At 40.3% G+C, this 18,162-nt stretch overlaps 1 protein-coding gene across 1 annotated transcript; it reads left to right on the top strand.

Annotated features, from left to right (window-relative positions):
• The first annotated feature begins 12,527 nt into the window (after positions 1–12,527).
• On the top strand, positions 12,528–17,691 carry LOC128624564 (succinate receptor 1-like). Its single transcript, XM_053652311.1, has 2 exons — positions 12,528–12,743; positions 16,405–17,691. The coding sequence occupies exons 1-2, from the start codon at positions 12,528–12,530 to the stop codon at positions 17,335–17,337; spliced, it is 1,149 nt and encodes a 382-aa protein (XP_053508286.1). The 3' UTR covers positions 17,338–17,691.
• Positions 17,692–18,162: the final 471 nt, after the last annotated feature.

The following is an 18,162-nucleotide window of genomic DNA, read 5'->3' as shown; positions in this document are numbered from 1 at the left end:
CAAAAAAAACAACAACATGGGATTTTTATGATCCCTCTTATTTTGTTAACAGTATTAAGATTTAGTAGATATTGCAAGGGGTATGCAAACTTTTGGGCACACAGTTGTATATATGTATATTAATTTATTTATTTCAGCTTAGTGGTTAGTACGTTTGCCTGGCACCTCCGGGGTTTTCTGCATAAAACCTATTTTCTATATAAAACATCGGGGTTACGTATGTAACCCTGTTCCCTGAGAAGGGAACTTTGATGTTGCATTTAGCATAACAGTATGGGAGCGCCCTTGCGCGCGTGACCAGTATCTGACGCTTGTGTAAAATAATGCCTCTACTTATAGGCCTGCCATGATCAGGTGACGTGGCAATTAAGCGCGTCGCATAATATATAAACAGTGAGGGAAAAAAGTATTTGATCCCCTGCCGATTTTGTACGTTTGCCCACTGACAAAGAAATGATCAGTCTATAATTTTAATGGTAGATTTATCTGAACAGTGAGAGACAGAATAATAATAAAGAAATCCAGAAAAACGCATGTCAAAAATGTTATAAATTGATTTGCATTTTAATGAGGGAAATATGTATTTGACCCCTCTGCAAAACATGACTTAGTACTTGGTGGCAAAACCCTTGTTGGCAATCACAGAGGTCAGACGTTTCTTGTAGTTGGCCAGTAGGTTTGCACACATCTCAGGAGGGATTTTGTCCCACTCCTCTTTGCAGATCTTCTCCAAATCATTAAGGTTTCGAGGCTGACGTTTGGCAACTCGAACCTTCAGCTCCCTCCACAGATTTTCTATGGGATTAAGGTCTGAAGACTGGCTAGGCCACTCCAGGATCTTAATGTGCTTCTTCTTGAGCCACTCCTTTGTTGCCTTGGCCGTGTGTTTTGGGTCATTGTCATGCTGGAATACCCATCCACGACCCATTTTCAATGCCCTGGCTGACTGAAGGAGGTTCTCACCCAAGATTTGATGGTACATGGCCCCGTCCATCGTCCCGTTGATGCGGTGAAGTTGTCTTGTCCCCTTAGCAGAAAAACACCCCCAAAGCATAATGTTTCCACCTCCATGTTTGACGGTGGGGATGGTGTTCTTGGGGTCATAGGCAGCATTCCTCCTCCTCCAAACACGGAGAGTTGAGTTGATGCCAAAGAGCTCCATTTTGGTCTCATCTGACCACAACACTTTCACTCAGTTGTCCTCTGAATCATTCAGATGTTCATTGGCAAACTTCAGACGGGCATGTATATGTGCTTTCTTGAGCAGGGGGACCTTGCGGGCGCTGCAGGATTTCAGTCCTTCACGGCGTAGTGTGTTACCAATTGTTTTCTTGGTGACTATGGTCCCAGCTGCCTTGAGATCATTGACAACATCCTCCCGTGTAGTTCTGGGCTGATTTCTCACTGTTGTCATGATCATTGCAACTCCACGAGGTGAGATCTTGCATGAAGCCCCAGGCCAAGGGAGATTGACAGTTCTTTTGTGTTTCTTCCATTTGCGAATAATCACACCAACTGTTGTCACCTTCTCACCAAGCTGCTTGGCAATGGTCTTGTAGCCCATTCCAGACTTGTGTAGGTCTACAATCTTGTCCCTGACATCCTTGGAGAGCTCTTTGGTCTTGGCCATGGTGGAGAGTTTGGAATCTGATTGATTGATTGCTTCTGTGGACAGGTGTCTTTTATACAGGTAACAAGCTGAGATTAGGAGCACTCCCTTTAAGAGTGTGCTCCTAATCTCAGCTCGTTACTTGTATAAAAGACACCTGGGAGCCAGAAATCTTTCTGATTGAGAAGGGGTCAAATACTTATTTCCCTCATTAAAATGCAAATCAATTTATAACATTTTTGCCATAACTTGCCAAATAACAAAATAAATATGTAGCAAACAGTTGATTGCCATTAAAACAAGCAATACATTGTAACCTAGACTATGATATATAAATTGATAATCACAAATAATTGAGAAATAAATGTTTTTATATGAACAAAAATTCCAAAGCATGTACTGTATAAAAGCAGTTAAACAAATATTTATAAACAGAACATTACAAATGACATCTGCTGTGAACAAATTCTCAATGAAATTGCCCCCCCCCCCCCCCATTTGGGTGTAAAAAAAAAAAAAAAAAATTCTGAAGGGGATCTCACCATTCACCCATAAGTCTTCTTTATTGCAGGAGTATATCTGATCTTTTCACTACCTCGAAACATTATAACACACTGAAAATGCAGCCAAGCAATAATTATATCAAAATTTTATTATTAATTTAATATGTCCAGAAATACATATTCAAAATGTGGCAATATTCCCAAGTGGAGGGAAAACGTCCATCCCAAATTCAGTAAATCCAACTACCCCACTCTGGGGGAGAACCAGGGAAATACTCCCAAACAAAAGGCACACATAAGTTACACCAATTGGGGCAAGGAACATGAGAGGGAGACATGAGTACGAATATAGAAATTTGTATTTTATTATGACACGTAATCATCATTTAAAACTTGACATGAAAATATAAAATCGCTTTCACATGAAGCACAGTAAGTATTTTAAAAACTAAGAACTTCTCCAGGCCCAGGCTTGGCAGAGACAAGGCAGGCCAGCTACAGCTCAGGATGTCATCCAAACCCACTGCAAGTCACACCAAAATCACACACTACCTACACCATAAGGAAGTTGTGTTGGCACACTGAGCATGCTGTGAAGCACACACACCACTGAATAAATGCTGCTAGCCTCCCCTGTCCCACCAAGACTCACTGGCTCCTGGAGAGAAAGAAGACACAAGTTAACACAAAGTTACACAAACACTAAACAACAAGACACAGAAAGACAAATATTACAGAGACTGTGGTATGGTAGCTATAACACCCAGGCTCACTGACACCACCACATGAAATAGAGGCAGTGGATAGCACCCAAGCAGAACCAGAATTATGGTAAACAGTACAAATTACAATTATGGCCACTATAGTATGGAGACAGTAAGGCTTAACATACACCCTCTCAGTAGTAAAGTGGTTATGTGGAACAACAAACCTGAATCAGGTTTGAGGCTAGGAAACACTAATTTTACCACTCTCAGACTACTCACTCTCTTACTATATGTGGTTACAAAACAAACCAGACATACATCCAAAACTAAAGTAAAACAAAATACATAAAACCATGAAGCAGAACAGTACATAAAGCAAAACAATAAATCAAACGGAGAACATGACTGTTAAACAAAAAACAGGTAAAGCAAAACAACCCACTAAGTTATTGAAGCAATAAAGCAAAACAGCAGCGGCGTCACATGTAGCGTCTTCGGCTAGGGGTTTGTCTTAGAGAAGACTTAGCTCAACTTCCCACTCTCACCTTAACACAAAGATCACAGTATCAACCTAAATCTACCAAGTCCCAATGTGAAAAAGGGAGAGGTGAACTTACCATTAGATTGAACAAACACCAGACGCGAAGTTGTATGATTACTCATAGGTACCGCCGCTCGACATACACACACACATCATTCAGCCACCGGCTAAATGTTGCGATCACTTACGCGATCTCCAGCGCCAATTCGCCTCAATGCACGCGACACCAGCGCCGCTCTATGACTATAAAAACAACAAATTAGCCTTGAGGTATTCACCTCATTACGCCGTGACAAAGCATGAACGTACCTGAATGGAAGCAGGAAGCGGGAACGGGAAATGCCAGGGGAGCGAGGGACTCAGAATCACGAAGACACCTATCTGCTTACCAAAATCAGGGTCCGTAAATAATCGGGTAGCTCTCAACCTATTGGTCTGCTGAAGCCATATCCCAAGCAGAACCAATAGGACAGCCAAATCACTTACCCTGCCACAATACATACAGAAAGAAATGACGTGTGCAGCTATTGGACAATAATTAATACTAGTGTGGTGTGATAAAAGTGAAGGGCCCTTAACTACCCCAAAGTTGAATACTTTCCAGTAACCACACATCCCAATGTTTTTTTGTTTGTTTGTTTGTTTGGTTGGTTTTTTTTAAAAATATTGCTTATACCACAGTAATTTGCCACTGATTATTTTTTAGCTATTAAATAATGGAACACCATGACAGCAGATATATATGAACGGGTGGATTAATACCTGCCGGTATGTTGCCTTGCAGCTAACACTATATTATAGCCATGCAATTATAGAAAGGTTATCAACACTTCCTCACAAATCATAGTTGAGAATCCAAAGGTGCTGTGGAGCAATGTTATTATAGTTTCAATTTTGATCTTGTTTTCATCTTTTGAAAATCATTACTTTTAGTTTGTATTTAGTTTTAGTATTGTTTTAGTTTTTATATCATGGTAATGATACTCAAAGAAATCCTATTAACCTATTAACATTTGGGGGTGGGTGGTGGTTGTTACATTGAAGTGTAAATGGGTATGCTTCACACTATTTATTTTTAAATTTAAATAAATAAATAAATAAATTGGGGAAAATTCAGCTTTGTTATATCTGCAGTGTAATTACATAATTTCCCTTTGCTTATCAATCTTTTTTTTTATTATCTATCTACACATCCATCCATCCATCCAACTATCTGCCTAATCTATCAATGTACCGTCCACAAGCATTTATGATTAAATTATTGTTTCATTAAAACAATTTCCACAGGGCATAATAACAGTCCAAATGATTGCACACTGTAAATGATTAAAACTTATACATATTGTTTATTGTGAGACTTTTACATTGTAGTGCACAGTGTGAACTTGACATCCAGGGTGAATAACCTTGTTGTTGATAATAATGGGAACTATTAAAATAAAAATTAGGTAACATAACTGTAAGAAAGTGGGTGGCAAAGAAAGCTGTGGAGGATGCAAAGGCTTCCCTTCAAATTGGTGATATTATGAGGCAAGTTCAGCATGGAAGAGGGGGTCTTGGTTTCAGTTCAGCTCCTCCTACATGGCACAAGGCAGCCCCAGCGCAACGGAGGAAGCTTGTAGTTAACGAGGTGCAAAAGCGGGAGGAGAAGATGAGGTGTATAAAGGCCATTTCTCAGGGCAAGCAGGGAGAATGGATGAGATGAGAGAGTGTGGAACAACGCAAGATTGGCTGGCAAGACCTATGGGCAATGGAACAGAGCAGGATCAGTTTCCTTATAAGGTCAACGTATGATGTTCTCCCATCACCGCAGAACCTAAACCTTTGGGTAGGAGAGGATCCCTCGTGTCCTTTGTGTTCATCATCTGCAACATTAAGGCACATTTTGACAGGATGCAAGGTGGCTCTTAGCCAAGGACGGTTTACTTGGCGCCACGACCAGGTGCTGCGATGTTTGGCATTAGCATTGGAAGACAGGCGTAACATGACCAATAAGTTGCCACCTGTTCCATCAAAACAGTACATACAAAAGACAATATTCCTCCGTCCAGGAGAGCAACCACCAAGAAAAGGTGTTAAAACCAATCCTCGCCCAGGACAACTGGAAGCTGCCAGAGATTGGAAAATGCTGGTAGATGTTGATCAACGGCTTATTTTTCCACCTGAGATTGCCACCACAAACCTTCGACCAGATATAGTCTTGTGGTCTGGGTCAGCACGCCTTGTTCACCTGGTAGAGTTAACAGTGCCATGGGAAGATGCTGTAGATGAGGCGTATGAGAGGAAGAAATTACGGTATGCTCATAACGGTAAGCCATTGAAGCAGAACAGCGAGGATGGAGAATTTGGGTTTACCCAGTGGAAGTAGGATGTCGAGGATTTGTGGCACACTCTACAACCCGGTTTCTTAGAAATGTAGGATTCAATGGTCAAGAGTTGCGTCGCACAGTGAAGAATTTATCTGAAGCAGCAGAGAGGAGCAGCAATTGGCTATGGTTGAGACGGAAAGATTCTGGTTGGGTAGTTCAAGCACAATAGAAAGAAAGAAAGGTACAGGTAAATTAGCTGGGCTGAGTTGAGTGGGGTTCGGAGGGGGGTGATTCTGGGACGCCAGAATCACCGTCGAGCCCTCTTGAGGTGTCGTGGGCTAGTCGACGAAACACCGAGGATGGAAGGTGCCCACTTGAAGACCCCAGAGATGTACCCTACTTAGCTCAACCAAAATAAGCAGATCCCTGGAGTCAGCTATCAACACCAAACTGAAGGACATTAAATGGAAGGAAGCATAAATGGATGGAAACACATAAGGACATTAGTTTACTGTGAAGTGACATCTGAGTTGGTGCTTATCTTGGCAAGAGCCAAGTTCGCTGGCAAAATGAGCATGAGGTTTAACATCTATTCTCATGTAATGGAAATAATTAGGGAAAAATAGCTGTTTAGATTAAGTTGTTGTTTTCTCCACCATTATATGTAAGGAAAGTTTAGATATTTAGATCAAGTTACCTGTACTCTCCCCCAAATATGTAGGAGAGACTAGCAGATCAGTGGAAATGTTGCTAATTTAATATCTCTAATTTATTTTCCTCTTTTACTTTTGCTTTTACTTTATATATATATATATATATATATATATATATATATATATATATATATATATATATATATATATATATATCACAAAATTGAATACATCCCTCACATTTTTGTAAATATTTGATTATATCTTTTCATGTGACAACACTGAAGAAATGACACTTTGCTACAATGTAAAGTAGTGAATGTACAGCTTGTATAACAGTGTAAATTTGCTGTCCCCTCAAAATAACTCAACACACAGCCATTAATGTCTAAACCGCTGGCAACAAAAGTGAGTACACCCCTAACTGAAAATGTCCAAATTGGGCCCAAAGTGTCAATATTTTGTGTGGCCACCATTATTTTCCAGCACTGCTTTAACCCTCTTGGGCATGGAGTTCACCAGAGTTTCACAGGTTGCTACTGGAGTCCTCTTCCACTCCTCCATGATGACAGCACGGAGCTGGTGGATGTTAGAGACCTTGTGCTCCTCCACCTTCCATTTGAGGATGCCCCACAGATGCTCAATAGGGTTTAGGTCTGGAGACATGCTTGACCTTCACCCTCAGCTTCTTTAGCAAGGCAATGGTCATCTTGGGAGGTGTGTTGGGGTCATTATCATGCTGGAATACTGCATACTGATCATGCTCTGCTTCAGTATGTCACAGTACATGTTGGCATTCATGGTTCCCTCAATGAACTGTAGCTCCCCAGTGCCGGCAGCACTCATGCAGCCCCAGACCATGACACTCCCACCATCATGCTTGACTGTAGGCAAGAAATACTTGTCTTTGTACTCCTCACCTGGTTGCCGCCACACACGCTTGACACCATCTGAACCAAATAAGTTTATCTTGGTCTCATCAGACCACAGGACATGGTTCCAATAATCCATGTCCTTAGTCTGCTTGTCTTCAGCAAACTGTTTGCGGGCTTTCTTGTGCATCATCTCTAGAAGAGGCTTCCTTCTGGGACAACAGCCATGCAGACCAATTTGATGCATTGTGTGGCATATGGACTGAGCACTGACAGGCTGACCCCCACCCCTTCAACCTGTGCAGCAATGCTGGCAGCACTCATACATCTATTTCCCAAAGACAACCTCTGGATATGACGCTGAGCACGTGTACTCAACTTCTTTGGTCGACCATGGCGAGGCCTGTTCTGAGTGGAACCTGTCCTGTTAAACCACTGTATGGTCTTGGCCACCATGCTGCAGCTCAGTGTCAGGGTCTTGGCAATCTTCTTATAGCCTAGGCCATCTTTATGTAGAGCAACAATTCTTTTTTTCAGATCCTCAGAGAGTTCTTTGCCATGAGGTGCCATGTTGAACTTCCAGTGACCAGTATGAGGGAGTGTGAGAGTGATGACACCAAATTTAACACAACTGCTCCCCATTCACACCTGAGACCTTGTAACACTAACAAGTCACATGACACCGGGGAGGGAAAATGGCTAATTGGGCCCAATTTGGACATTTTCAATTAGGGGTGTACTCACTTGTGTTGCCAGCGGTTTAGACATTAATGGCTGTGTGTTGAGTTATTTTGAGGGGACAGCAAATTTACACTGTTACACAAGCTGTACACTCACTACTTTACATTGTAGCAAAGTGCCATTTCTTCAGTGATGTCACATGAAAAGATATAATCAAATATTTACAAAAATGTGAGGTGTGTACTCACTGTTGTGAGATACTGTGTGTGTGTGTGTGTGTGTATATATATATATATATATATATATATATATATATATATATATATATATATATATATATATATATATATATTGTAGGCACTTTCAGCAGTGGACAGTGGTCAGCATGGGCACTCAGACTGGTCTGTGGCTATGCAGCAAGTGTACTGCAATGCACTGTGTTCTGACACCTTTCTATCATAGCCAGCAATAATGTTTTCAGCAATATGCACACACACACACACACACACACACACACACACACACACACACACACACACACACTGAATACATTATAAGCAACACCTGGTACAATAAACAAAAACATCCAGTGAGCGACAGTTCTGTGGATAGAAATGCCTTGCTGATGAGAAAGGACAACAGAGAATGGCCAGACTGGTTTGAGCTGACAGAAAGGCTACAGAAACAGAAAAGCAGAAAAGCATCTCAGAATGCACAACACATCAAATTTTCAGGTGGATAGGCTACAACAGCAGAAGACCATGACAGGTTCCACTTCTGTCAGCCAAGAACAGAAAGCTGAAGCTGCAGTGGGCACAGGCTTACCAAAACTGGACAGTTGAAGACTTTTCTCTCTTGCCAGTCGTGGCTCACATGAGCAACCTCCTGGTGCAGGCGCAAATAAATTTTGTGCAAAGTTGAAATTAACACAGATTGTTGCGCAAAGTAGATATTAACACAGATTGTTCTCTGAAATACTTTTGTTAGGGTTACCATACACACTCTTTTTCCCAGACATGTCCTCTTTTTCTGACCTTAAAAAAGTGTCCAGCCAGGATTTCTAAGTTTGAGAAAATTTCTGGGATTCGACTTTAGTTGCATTACGATGTGCTTATGATCTAATACTGCATCATGTGTGCACATGTTTGCAATGCTTTAACCCCTCGCTGTAATTTCCACCTTCTTACACTCCAATTGTTCAATTATAAAAGGCTTGCAGCAACTGCTGGCCAAATTCCTGCCTCTCAACCGCTGTTGTGTACAGCATCAAACAGTTGCTTAACAATAGCAGCAAATGAAGCTGTCCTGAGTTGAAACACTGCCCATAGCCATATAAGGTAATTTTTAATTTCATGGTATCACATTGCTTCATATCACATGGCCATTCAAATGTGTAAATGATGGCAGAAGGGGCAGAAGGTACACTCATAGCATCTAATATTTTATTTTATTCCATGGACATTCAAAAGTATGTAGGAATTTATATATATTTATGTGATGCTAATAGTGTGGTTTTTTTTTTTTTTTTTTTACAGTGTATTAAAATCTGCATTCAAAGTAACACTGTTTTGAATGATATTAAGACACAAAAAAGGTGTCCGCTCTTTGGAAAATGTGTGGTGCTTTGCTCACAGGTTGAGTATGTACTGAACTTCATTTATGGGCACTGGACCATCCTCTGAGTTTTCTTTAATCACATCCAACATGCCCTTCCTGAACTGCAAATAATAATGCTCCATTAATTTATCCCAATTTTGGCTATCCTTGTGAACAAACTTACAAATCATGTTCTTAAGCTTTAAGAACTTTCTTAAGCAGTATTAAAGAACCCCACTAACACATTTGTTTGTAGATGATAAAAGCTGGTGTGGATCACTTTCCTAATAATTCATACAGCTCTTGAAGTGTTGGTGACATAAATGATGTCCTTGGCTATCTCTTTTGGAATCCCAACTCCAGATATTATTCAAGACAGTGTATAGGCTATACTCAAGAACTAAAATGAAGTGATATATTTGTGCTAACCAGTTCAATAGCCTGAATAGATCCATGCCAATTCTTTAAAAGAGGTCTAGATAAGAGAGAGAGGGCGTAATGGCATGTTTGGTGTGGCTGGTGGGTTCACTAGCTGACATTCATGGCAAGATGTACAACACCTACCTACATCACTATAATTGCCCAGGCAAAAAACACAAGCCATTAATCTGGCTAGTGTTTTATCTACCCCAAGATGTCCTCCCATGGGGTTAGAATGAGCAATGTGGAAAAGCATTTCCCTGAGGCTTTTTGGTACAAACAATTGAGTCACTATCATGCCTCATTTTCTCAGCTCACTCTGTATAAAAAGTCCTTAATAATAGTAAAATGAGGAGAGGTTGGAGCCTCCCCAGCCCGTACACTGTGCCCATCTAATGCCACAACCTGATGGAATACATTCTTCAGGGTATTGTCATCACAAACCTCATATCATCTTTCTTGCCTGTGATTGTCCAGGGAGCTGCAGGCAGCAGCAGTCTTGTCCAATGTGGTAGCCGGGTGGGTGGAGTTTTGTAAATGGGCAGGAAGGTGCACCTTGTCTCTGTGTCCAGAATCAAAGACATGTGATCTTCTGCCAGGTGGATGACATAGGTGAAATAGTTGGTCTGATGCACTGTACCCACTCTGACGGTTCAGCCAGGAGTTGGGAGATAAACTGTTCTAATGCCACCTGCTTGATAACCTTCTTAGGATGGGCAGGGTGCTGCATCAGCCAGCAGTTGCAGGAGATGAGGAGTCACTAGGCATATGCAAACAGGCAATCCTGCTCTTCTAATGGCATGGATAAGAATCACAGGTGATGTTCCTCTGGCAACAGCCCAACCTGCTCAAGCATGGCTGTTCATACAGCTGTGTAATCCACCTGGCTCTTTGGTGGCAGGCTAAAAGCTGACAGGCCCTTTGGGTTTGAATCCACGGCCCCCAATCTCTCCTTGGCTATCCACATACCACACCAGTAGCCCCAAACATCTTCAGGTATGCAGACTCATGTGTGAGAGAGAGAACAGCTTTTTTCATATCAGTCAACAAAAATAAACAACAGGTGTTCCATGTTAATTGCCCATTGCCCTATACTCCTGCTGCATACTCTTCAATGAAATAATTTTGATTTTCTGTGAACTGTATGGGGCTCTTAGTGAACTGCAGAACTCACACCCCGACGGACTGTTTATCATCGCCGGAGTTTTCAACCATGTGAATCTCAAGTCTGTGCTCACTAAATTCCATCAACATGTGGACTTTGCAACAAGATTGGTGAACACGCTGGATCATGTTTACACAAACATCCCCAGCGCATACCAGGCAGAGCCCCGACTCCATCACAGCTACTCATACCACATCTCTTTTTTGCTAATTCCAGCATACAGACTACTCGTCAGATGCTCCAAACCTGTTTTGAAGCAGGTGAAAACCTGGCCAGCAGGAACCATCTCTGCTCTTCAGGACTATTTTGAACACACTGACTGAGACATGTTCAGGGAGGCTGCAACTGACAGCGATTCCGCCAACTTGGAGGAATACATGGCATCAGTAACCAGCTACATCAGTAAGTGCACGATGACATCACTGTCTCCAAGACAATGACTACACGCTCCAACTAAAAGCCGTGGATGACTGCGGAAGTGCATGCACTGCTGAGGACCCGAGACTCCGCCTTCAGGGCAGGTGACAAGGCGGCCCTAAGAACAGCAAGGGCCAAACTGTCCCAGGCAGTCAGAGAGGCAAAGCACACACATGCCCAGAAAATCCACAGTCACTTCACGAATAGTGGCGGCACATGTGGTAGGACATTCAGGCCATCAGCAACTTCAGGACAACATCATGCCTGTGACAGTGATGCCTCCCTTCCAGATGCACGGAACAACTTCAATGCTCAGTTTGAGGCACAGAATGATGTGGCGGTGAGGAAGATCACTCCTCCTCCAAGTGACTAGGTTCCGTGTCTAACCATGGCTGATGTGAGGAAAACTCTATGCAGAGTCAACCCACAGAAGGCTGCTGGACCAGACAACATTCCTGGCAGAGTGCTCAGAAGATGTGCAAACCTCACTGACATTTTCAACATCTCTCTGAGCAGCACTGTCATGCCAACATGCTTCATGGACACTACCATTGTCCCCTGTGCCGAAGAAATCTTCAGTGTCATGCCTCAATGACTATTATCCTATTGCACTCACATCCAACATCATGAAGTGGTCATCATGAGCCACATCAAGACCCTGCTGCCCCCCTCACTGAACCCTCTGCAGTTCGCGTATCGTCCCAACCACACTACAGACAATGCCTCCATCGTCTCCCCGCCACCACCCTACATCTGGCCCTCACCCACCTGGACAAAAAGGACACCTACGTTCGAATGCTGTTCATAACCTTCAGTTCAGCATTCAATTAAATCATTCCTCAGCACCTGATTGGAAAGCTGAATCTACTGGGCCTGAACACCTCCATCTGCAACTGGATTGAGAGACCTCAATCAGTCCGGATCTCCAGCACCACCACACTGAGCATGGGGGCCCCCCCAGGGCTGTTTGTTAAGTCCACTGCTGTTCACTCTGCTGACTCACGACTGTGCAGCAATGCACAGTTCAAATCACATCATCAAGTACGCCAATGACATGACCGTGGTGGGTCTCATCAGCAAGAGCTATGAGTCAGCATACAGTAAGGAGGTGCAATGGCTAACAGACTGGTGCAGAGCCAACAACCTGTCTCTGAACATGGACAAAACGAAAGAGATTGTTGTTGACTTCAGGAGAGCATGGAGCGACTGGTCTGCTCTGAACATCGACGGCTCTTCTGTGGAGATCATCAAGAGTGCCAAATTCCTTGGTGTTCACCTAGCAGAGAACCTCACCTGGTCCCTCATCAACAGCTCCATAGCCAAGAAAGCCCAGCAGTGCCTCTACTTTCTGAGAAGGCTGAAAAAAGCCCATCTCCCACCCCTCATCCTCACCACGTTCTACAGAGGAACTACTGAGAGCATCCTGAGCAGTTGCATCACTGTCTGGTTCGGAAATTGAACCTTATCGGATCACAAGACCCTGCAGCGAATAGTGAGGACAGCTTAGAAGATCATCGGTGTCTCTCTTCCCTCCACCATACACATTTACACCACACGCTGCATCCACAAAGCCACCAGCATTGTGGATGACCCCACACATGCCTCACACAAACTCTTCACCTTCCTGCTGTCCGGATAAAGGTACCAAAGCATTCGGGCCCTCATGGTCAGATTGTGTAACAGCTTCTTCCCCCAAGCCATCAGACTCCTCAGTACTCAGAGACTGGACCGACAAGTGAATTGACTGTTGGTATAATAAGAATATTATACCAACAGTCAAGCATGGTATTGGTAGTGTTATGATATGGGGATGCTTTGCTGCTTTAGGGCCTGGACAACTTGCCATAATTGATGGAACCATGAATTCTGCTCTCTACCAGATATTCTCTTTAAGGATTTTCTGGTAGAGAGCAGAATTCATTGTTCCATCAATTATGGCAAGTTGCCCAGGCCCTAAAGCAGCAAAGCATCCCCATATCATAACACTACCAATACCATGCTTGACTGTTGGTATAATATTCTTATTGTTGAATGTTGTTTTAGCCTTACACCGTATAGCATGTAATGGGATCTAAAGCTTAATGAGCAATTGGGTTTTGCAGCAAGACAATGATTTGAAACACAACAGCAAGTCATCTAAATGATGCAAAAGAAACAAAATTAAGTTTAATCAAAGTCCTGACTTGAATGCCATTGAGATGTTTTGGCAGGACCTTAAACAATCAGTCTTTGCTCAAATGCTATTCAATGTGGCTGAATTACAGTAAAACAATTCTGCAAAGAAAAGTGGGCCAAGATTCCTCCATAGCGATGTGAAAGACTGATCTCCAGTTATTGGAAGTATTTGGTTGTGCTCATTGCTGGTAAAGGAGCCACATACAGTGTATTTTACATGTAGCTAAATATGGGTGAGGTTTTGCATAACCTTTTTCTTTCAACAAATGAAATGGTCATTTAAAAATGGTATAGTGTTTCCTCATAGTATTTTTGTATGAGGATTAGAAAATATTTAATGTGACAATTTAGTTGCATTATGGATATGATGAAACAGAATTACACCTAGTCAAAAGTGAATTGTAGACATTTTTGTAAATTATGGATAGTGCAATGAAAACTGCATTACCGATGTCTGAAATTGACATTATGACCAGTAGAAATGTATTTATGACTAGTAGTCCTAGAGATATTTTAGGCAAAAAGAAGTTTGCCATATGAGGCTGGTGGGTACCCTCTAGGAGCTGGAAATGGCATACGGGTCTGATGTCCTAAAGGTGCGATGTGAATGATCCATCTGGCAATGCTGGCTTTATGATTCTGAAACAATATTTTGAAAGAGCTGAGATCAAGCCTTAATGTACAAGACACTTGTAAAAACTCCATCAAATAATGTTGAGTCAACAAAACTTATCACCCCTCTATAAATGTCTCAGAAATGACAATAAGAAAATAAACAGGAATGAAAGTCAGAGATAGAGGCAGAGAAAGAAAGAAGAAAAGCAACAAAGTGATCATTGCATCAGATTGCATCAGTGTGTCATTGCATCAGATCTCTGGTTAGAAAAATACCAAATAAATACAGTGAACACTTTACACTTAATGATGATGTGATACATATGGGCGGTGCAGTGATTTTTGGATTAAGGAACCCTGAAAAGCTGACTTCACAATCTCAAAGCCAACAGAGAAAACAGCACAATGGTAAGAATGCTTCAAATATATATACTTTGAGAAAGATAATGTGTATAAATATGTATTAATGAGTATATATATATATATATATATATATATATATATATATATATATATATATATATATATATGTGTGTGTGTGTGTGTGTGTGTGTGTGTGTGTGTGTGTATATATATATAAAATAATTTAGGATAAAATATATAATATTTATCTATACTAATATTTAGTGGTTAAGCACAAGTGCCTTACTACTTACAGAAGGATATTAAAGTTTATTTTTTTTCTTAAAAACCTATGCCAGGTACATATTAATCATCAATGTTATGTTTATCCACCTAATGCATTAGTTTTATTTATATAAGTATTGTTAATACTTCTGGTAATACTTCAAGGGTTCTTTAAGGTTTCATTGGATAATTAAAGGTTCTTAAACAAAAGGGTTCTAGTTGAAGCCCTTTTAAATTGGGAAATATTCAGTTGTATGATTTGGGATAGAACTTTAAGGGTTCACCCAGAGGGACAACTATATATTTCTTAAGGTTTCTAAATTTTCTAGGAGTGTAACCATAGGCAAATTATGTTTTATGTGTCACATTATTTACAAAGTATCTTAGTACTTGCACATGAAGTAACCAAATCTGTTTATTCCGTCTTTTAAGGTATTATGCACAAATTGGATTATAGTCTTCTTTTTTTTCTTTCTTTTTTTTTTCTTTTTTTTTTTTTTTACATAAATCTGGAAATAAAAAACAGAAGAGGATTAATACATTTATTATAAATAAAACTAAAATATCACATTTACACAAGTATTCAGATCATTTATACATATTTATACTGTTCAGACTGTAATGTAAAATAAGGAGGAAGTAAAGGGCATATTTGTTTTGCATTATTGTTTAGAGGTATTAAAACCTGGTCTGTCAAACATTTTCTTTATATAGAAGCATAAAAGCCTGAAGTCTAATAGGTTTTATACAAATAAATTTTGCATGCTTTACATAAATTTCATTATTAACATGAGAAGTCCCCTGTGTGAAATTAAGGTGCACACAAAAACAAGGATATAACGATGTAACAAGGGTTTGAATTTCAGTTAATACATTACTTAGAGGTGTCCAATTGGTAAAAATAACCAGCTAGCTGGAAGAAATTACAGCAAGTATATTTTGTCTTGCGTATGTGTGTATATAAAATTTTTAATTCATATTTAATACTTTAATAAATGTTTCATACTTTAATTATTATTCAATTATTACATTTAATATGTAATCAAATTAAATTGAGAGTTTAAACTAAAAAAATAAAACAAATTATGAACCACATCATCATAGGCATAATTAAAACAAAACATCTGGGAGATTGAATGTGGAAGCTAGTGTGGATGTTTAAAATAAAAACTCAGTTCGTGACTTCATAAAAACCTTCCATTTGAATAGCCATTTAATAGCCACAACTAAGTTGTTCTTTTTTTTGCTGTTATAATAATAAAGTATGTTGTATTTAGTTAGTATTTGGATGATATATACTATTTATATTGAAATGCACAACCCCACACACATTAGCACAGCACCATAATTCACGATCACAAAAATAGCAACAGAGCTCAAGCATGAAACCCAACCCCCCAAAAAACCCACAAAACAATATGCCAGTGTTAACCATCAAATTGTGCTTACATTGGCATGAAAAGTGAGGCATTTATGTGCACTAATTATATGTACAATAATCTTTATTGTTGCAGGATAACTGTTCCGGTTTCATCACTCCACTATTAGAGAGAGATTACCTCTCGCCAATGTATGGTCTGGAATTTGCCATTGGCTTCATCGGAAACCTAGTGGTGATCCTAGGCTATATCTTTTGCCTCCCTGCTTGGAAGTCCACAAACGTGTACCTGTTTAACCTGTCTGTGTCTGACCTCATCTTCCTGTGTACTTTACCTGAGCTATCCTATAACTATGCTCACAACCTGAAGAAGTTCAATTCTGCACTATGTGTGGTTAATCGCTACATCCTCCATGTGAACTTGTACTCTAGCATCCTTTTCATGATGTGGGTAAGTGTGGACAGGTTCTTGTTGCTGTGTCACCCACAGCGAGAACACATCTTGTTGACTCTCAAGGCCGCATTATGTATCACCATACTGAACTGGATCTGGGTGAACGCTCAAATCACTCCCCTCATCATCTTCATTATCCAGGACTTGGAGCAAAATGGCTGGACAGTGTGTCGTGATTTTGCAAGCCTGGGAGTGGCAAAAGTTACTCTGATTTACAGCATAGTGCTCACCATAACTGGATATGTGATGCCCCTGGGGGCTTTGTTTCTATCATCCCAAAGGATGGTTTCTGTACTTGTGAAAAGAGAGGAGGTGCTTGGGACATCCTTCCAAAGGCCAGTAAGAATTGTGAGAGTTGCAGCAATCATGTTTCTGGTGCTCTACACACCCATCCATATAATGAGGAATGTGCGTCTTGCATCACGGCTTTCTGAACTAAATTTGTCACAGTGCACCGTAGACTACATCAATGCGGCTTACATAGTGACACGGCCAATTGGATTTGCTCACAGTGCCATCAACCCTGTGTTTTACTTCCTCATGACAGACAGCTTTAAAGAAGCACTGCATGACAAGTGGAGGCAGCTTAAAAGGATGTTAATGACTGCATCATAAGCAAGTCTGACCTATCAAGCAAAGACAACACTAATAACAATTGACTTTAACTTCCAAATCTTACTGTTGCTTTCAAATCGTACTTAAGCATCATTCTTACAAAAGATATTTATTTAGTTGGTGATGATGATGACAATGAGCCACATCACCCGAAATCCCCAATAGGTGTTCAGTTGAGCTTAGACCTGTGACTGTGAAAGCCATAGCATATGATTTGCATTTTTATACTCATTAAACCATTCAGTGAGCCCATTTGCCCTGTGGATAGGGTCATCCTGGAAGTTACCACTCCCAACAGAATAGGAATGTTTAATCACATGATAAATTTGATCAATTGGACAAATACATTTTTGATCAATTTTATATTACAGTAATGAATGGAAGATATTCTAACTTTTATTATTGACCTTGATAGAAAGATAGAGTGTTACATCAGAGCATGTTTCAAACAGAGAATTTGAAAAATCTGTGCAGCTGCCAGTCCTTTCGGATGCATATGATTGGTACATCTGCTGTTTTGCAGACAAGTTTACAGAGAAATAGGATGCTTCAGACAAAAGTTCTTTACCAGTTGTGCAAGCAAAACATGTTTGCTATCTATACAATTATTAGTAAAGCACACTGCAGTTAAAGTCTTATATATATATATATATATATATATATATATATATATATATATATATATATATATATATATATAAGACTTTAACTGCAGAGTACTGCAGTGTGTGTGTGTGTGTGTGTGTGTGTGTGTGTGTATATATATATATATATATATATATATATATATATATATATATATATATATATATATATATATAAAGT

Source organism: Ictalurus furcatus, chromosome 20 (genome assembly GCF_023375685.1).
Source record: "Ictalurus furcatus strain D&B chromosome 20, Billie_1.0, whole genome shotgun sequence".
Lineage (NCBI taxonomy): Eukaryota > Metazoa > Chordata > Actinopteri > Siluriformes > Ictaluridae > Ictalurus > Ictalurus furcatus.
This window is presented reverse-complemented; position numbering and strand designations above follow the sequence as displayed.

What these genes read in the sequence shown, in the direction of transcription:
- LOC128624564 (XM_053652311.1), top strand. Translation starts at nt 12,528, where the DNA reads ATGACCGTGGTGGGTCTCATCAGCAAGAGCTATGAGTCAGCATACAGT. An exon ending in AGAGTGCCAAATTCCTTGGT is followed by an intron (nt 12,744 to 16,404) that starts GTTCACCTAGCA and finishes TTATTGTTGCAG; the next exon opens with GATAACTGTTCCGGTTTCAT.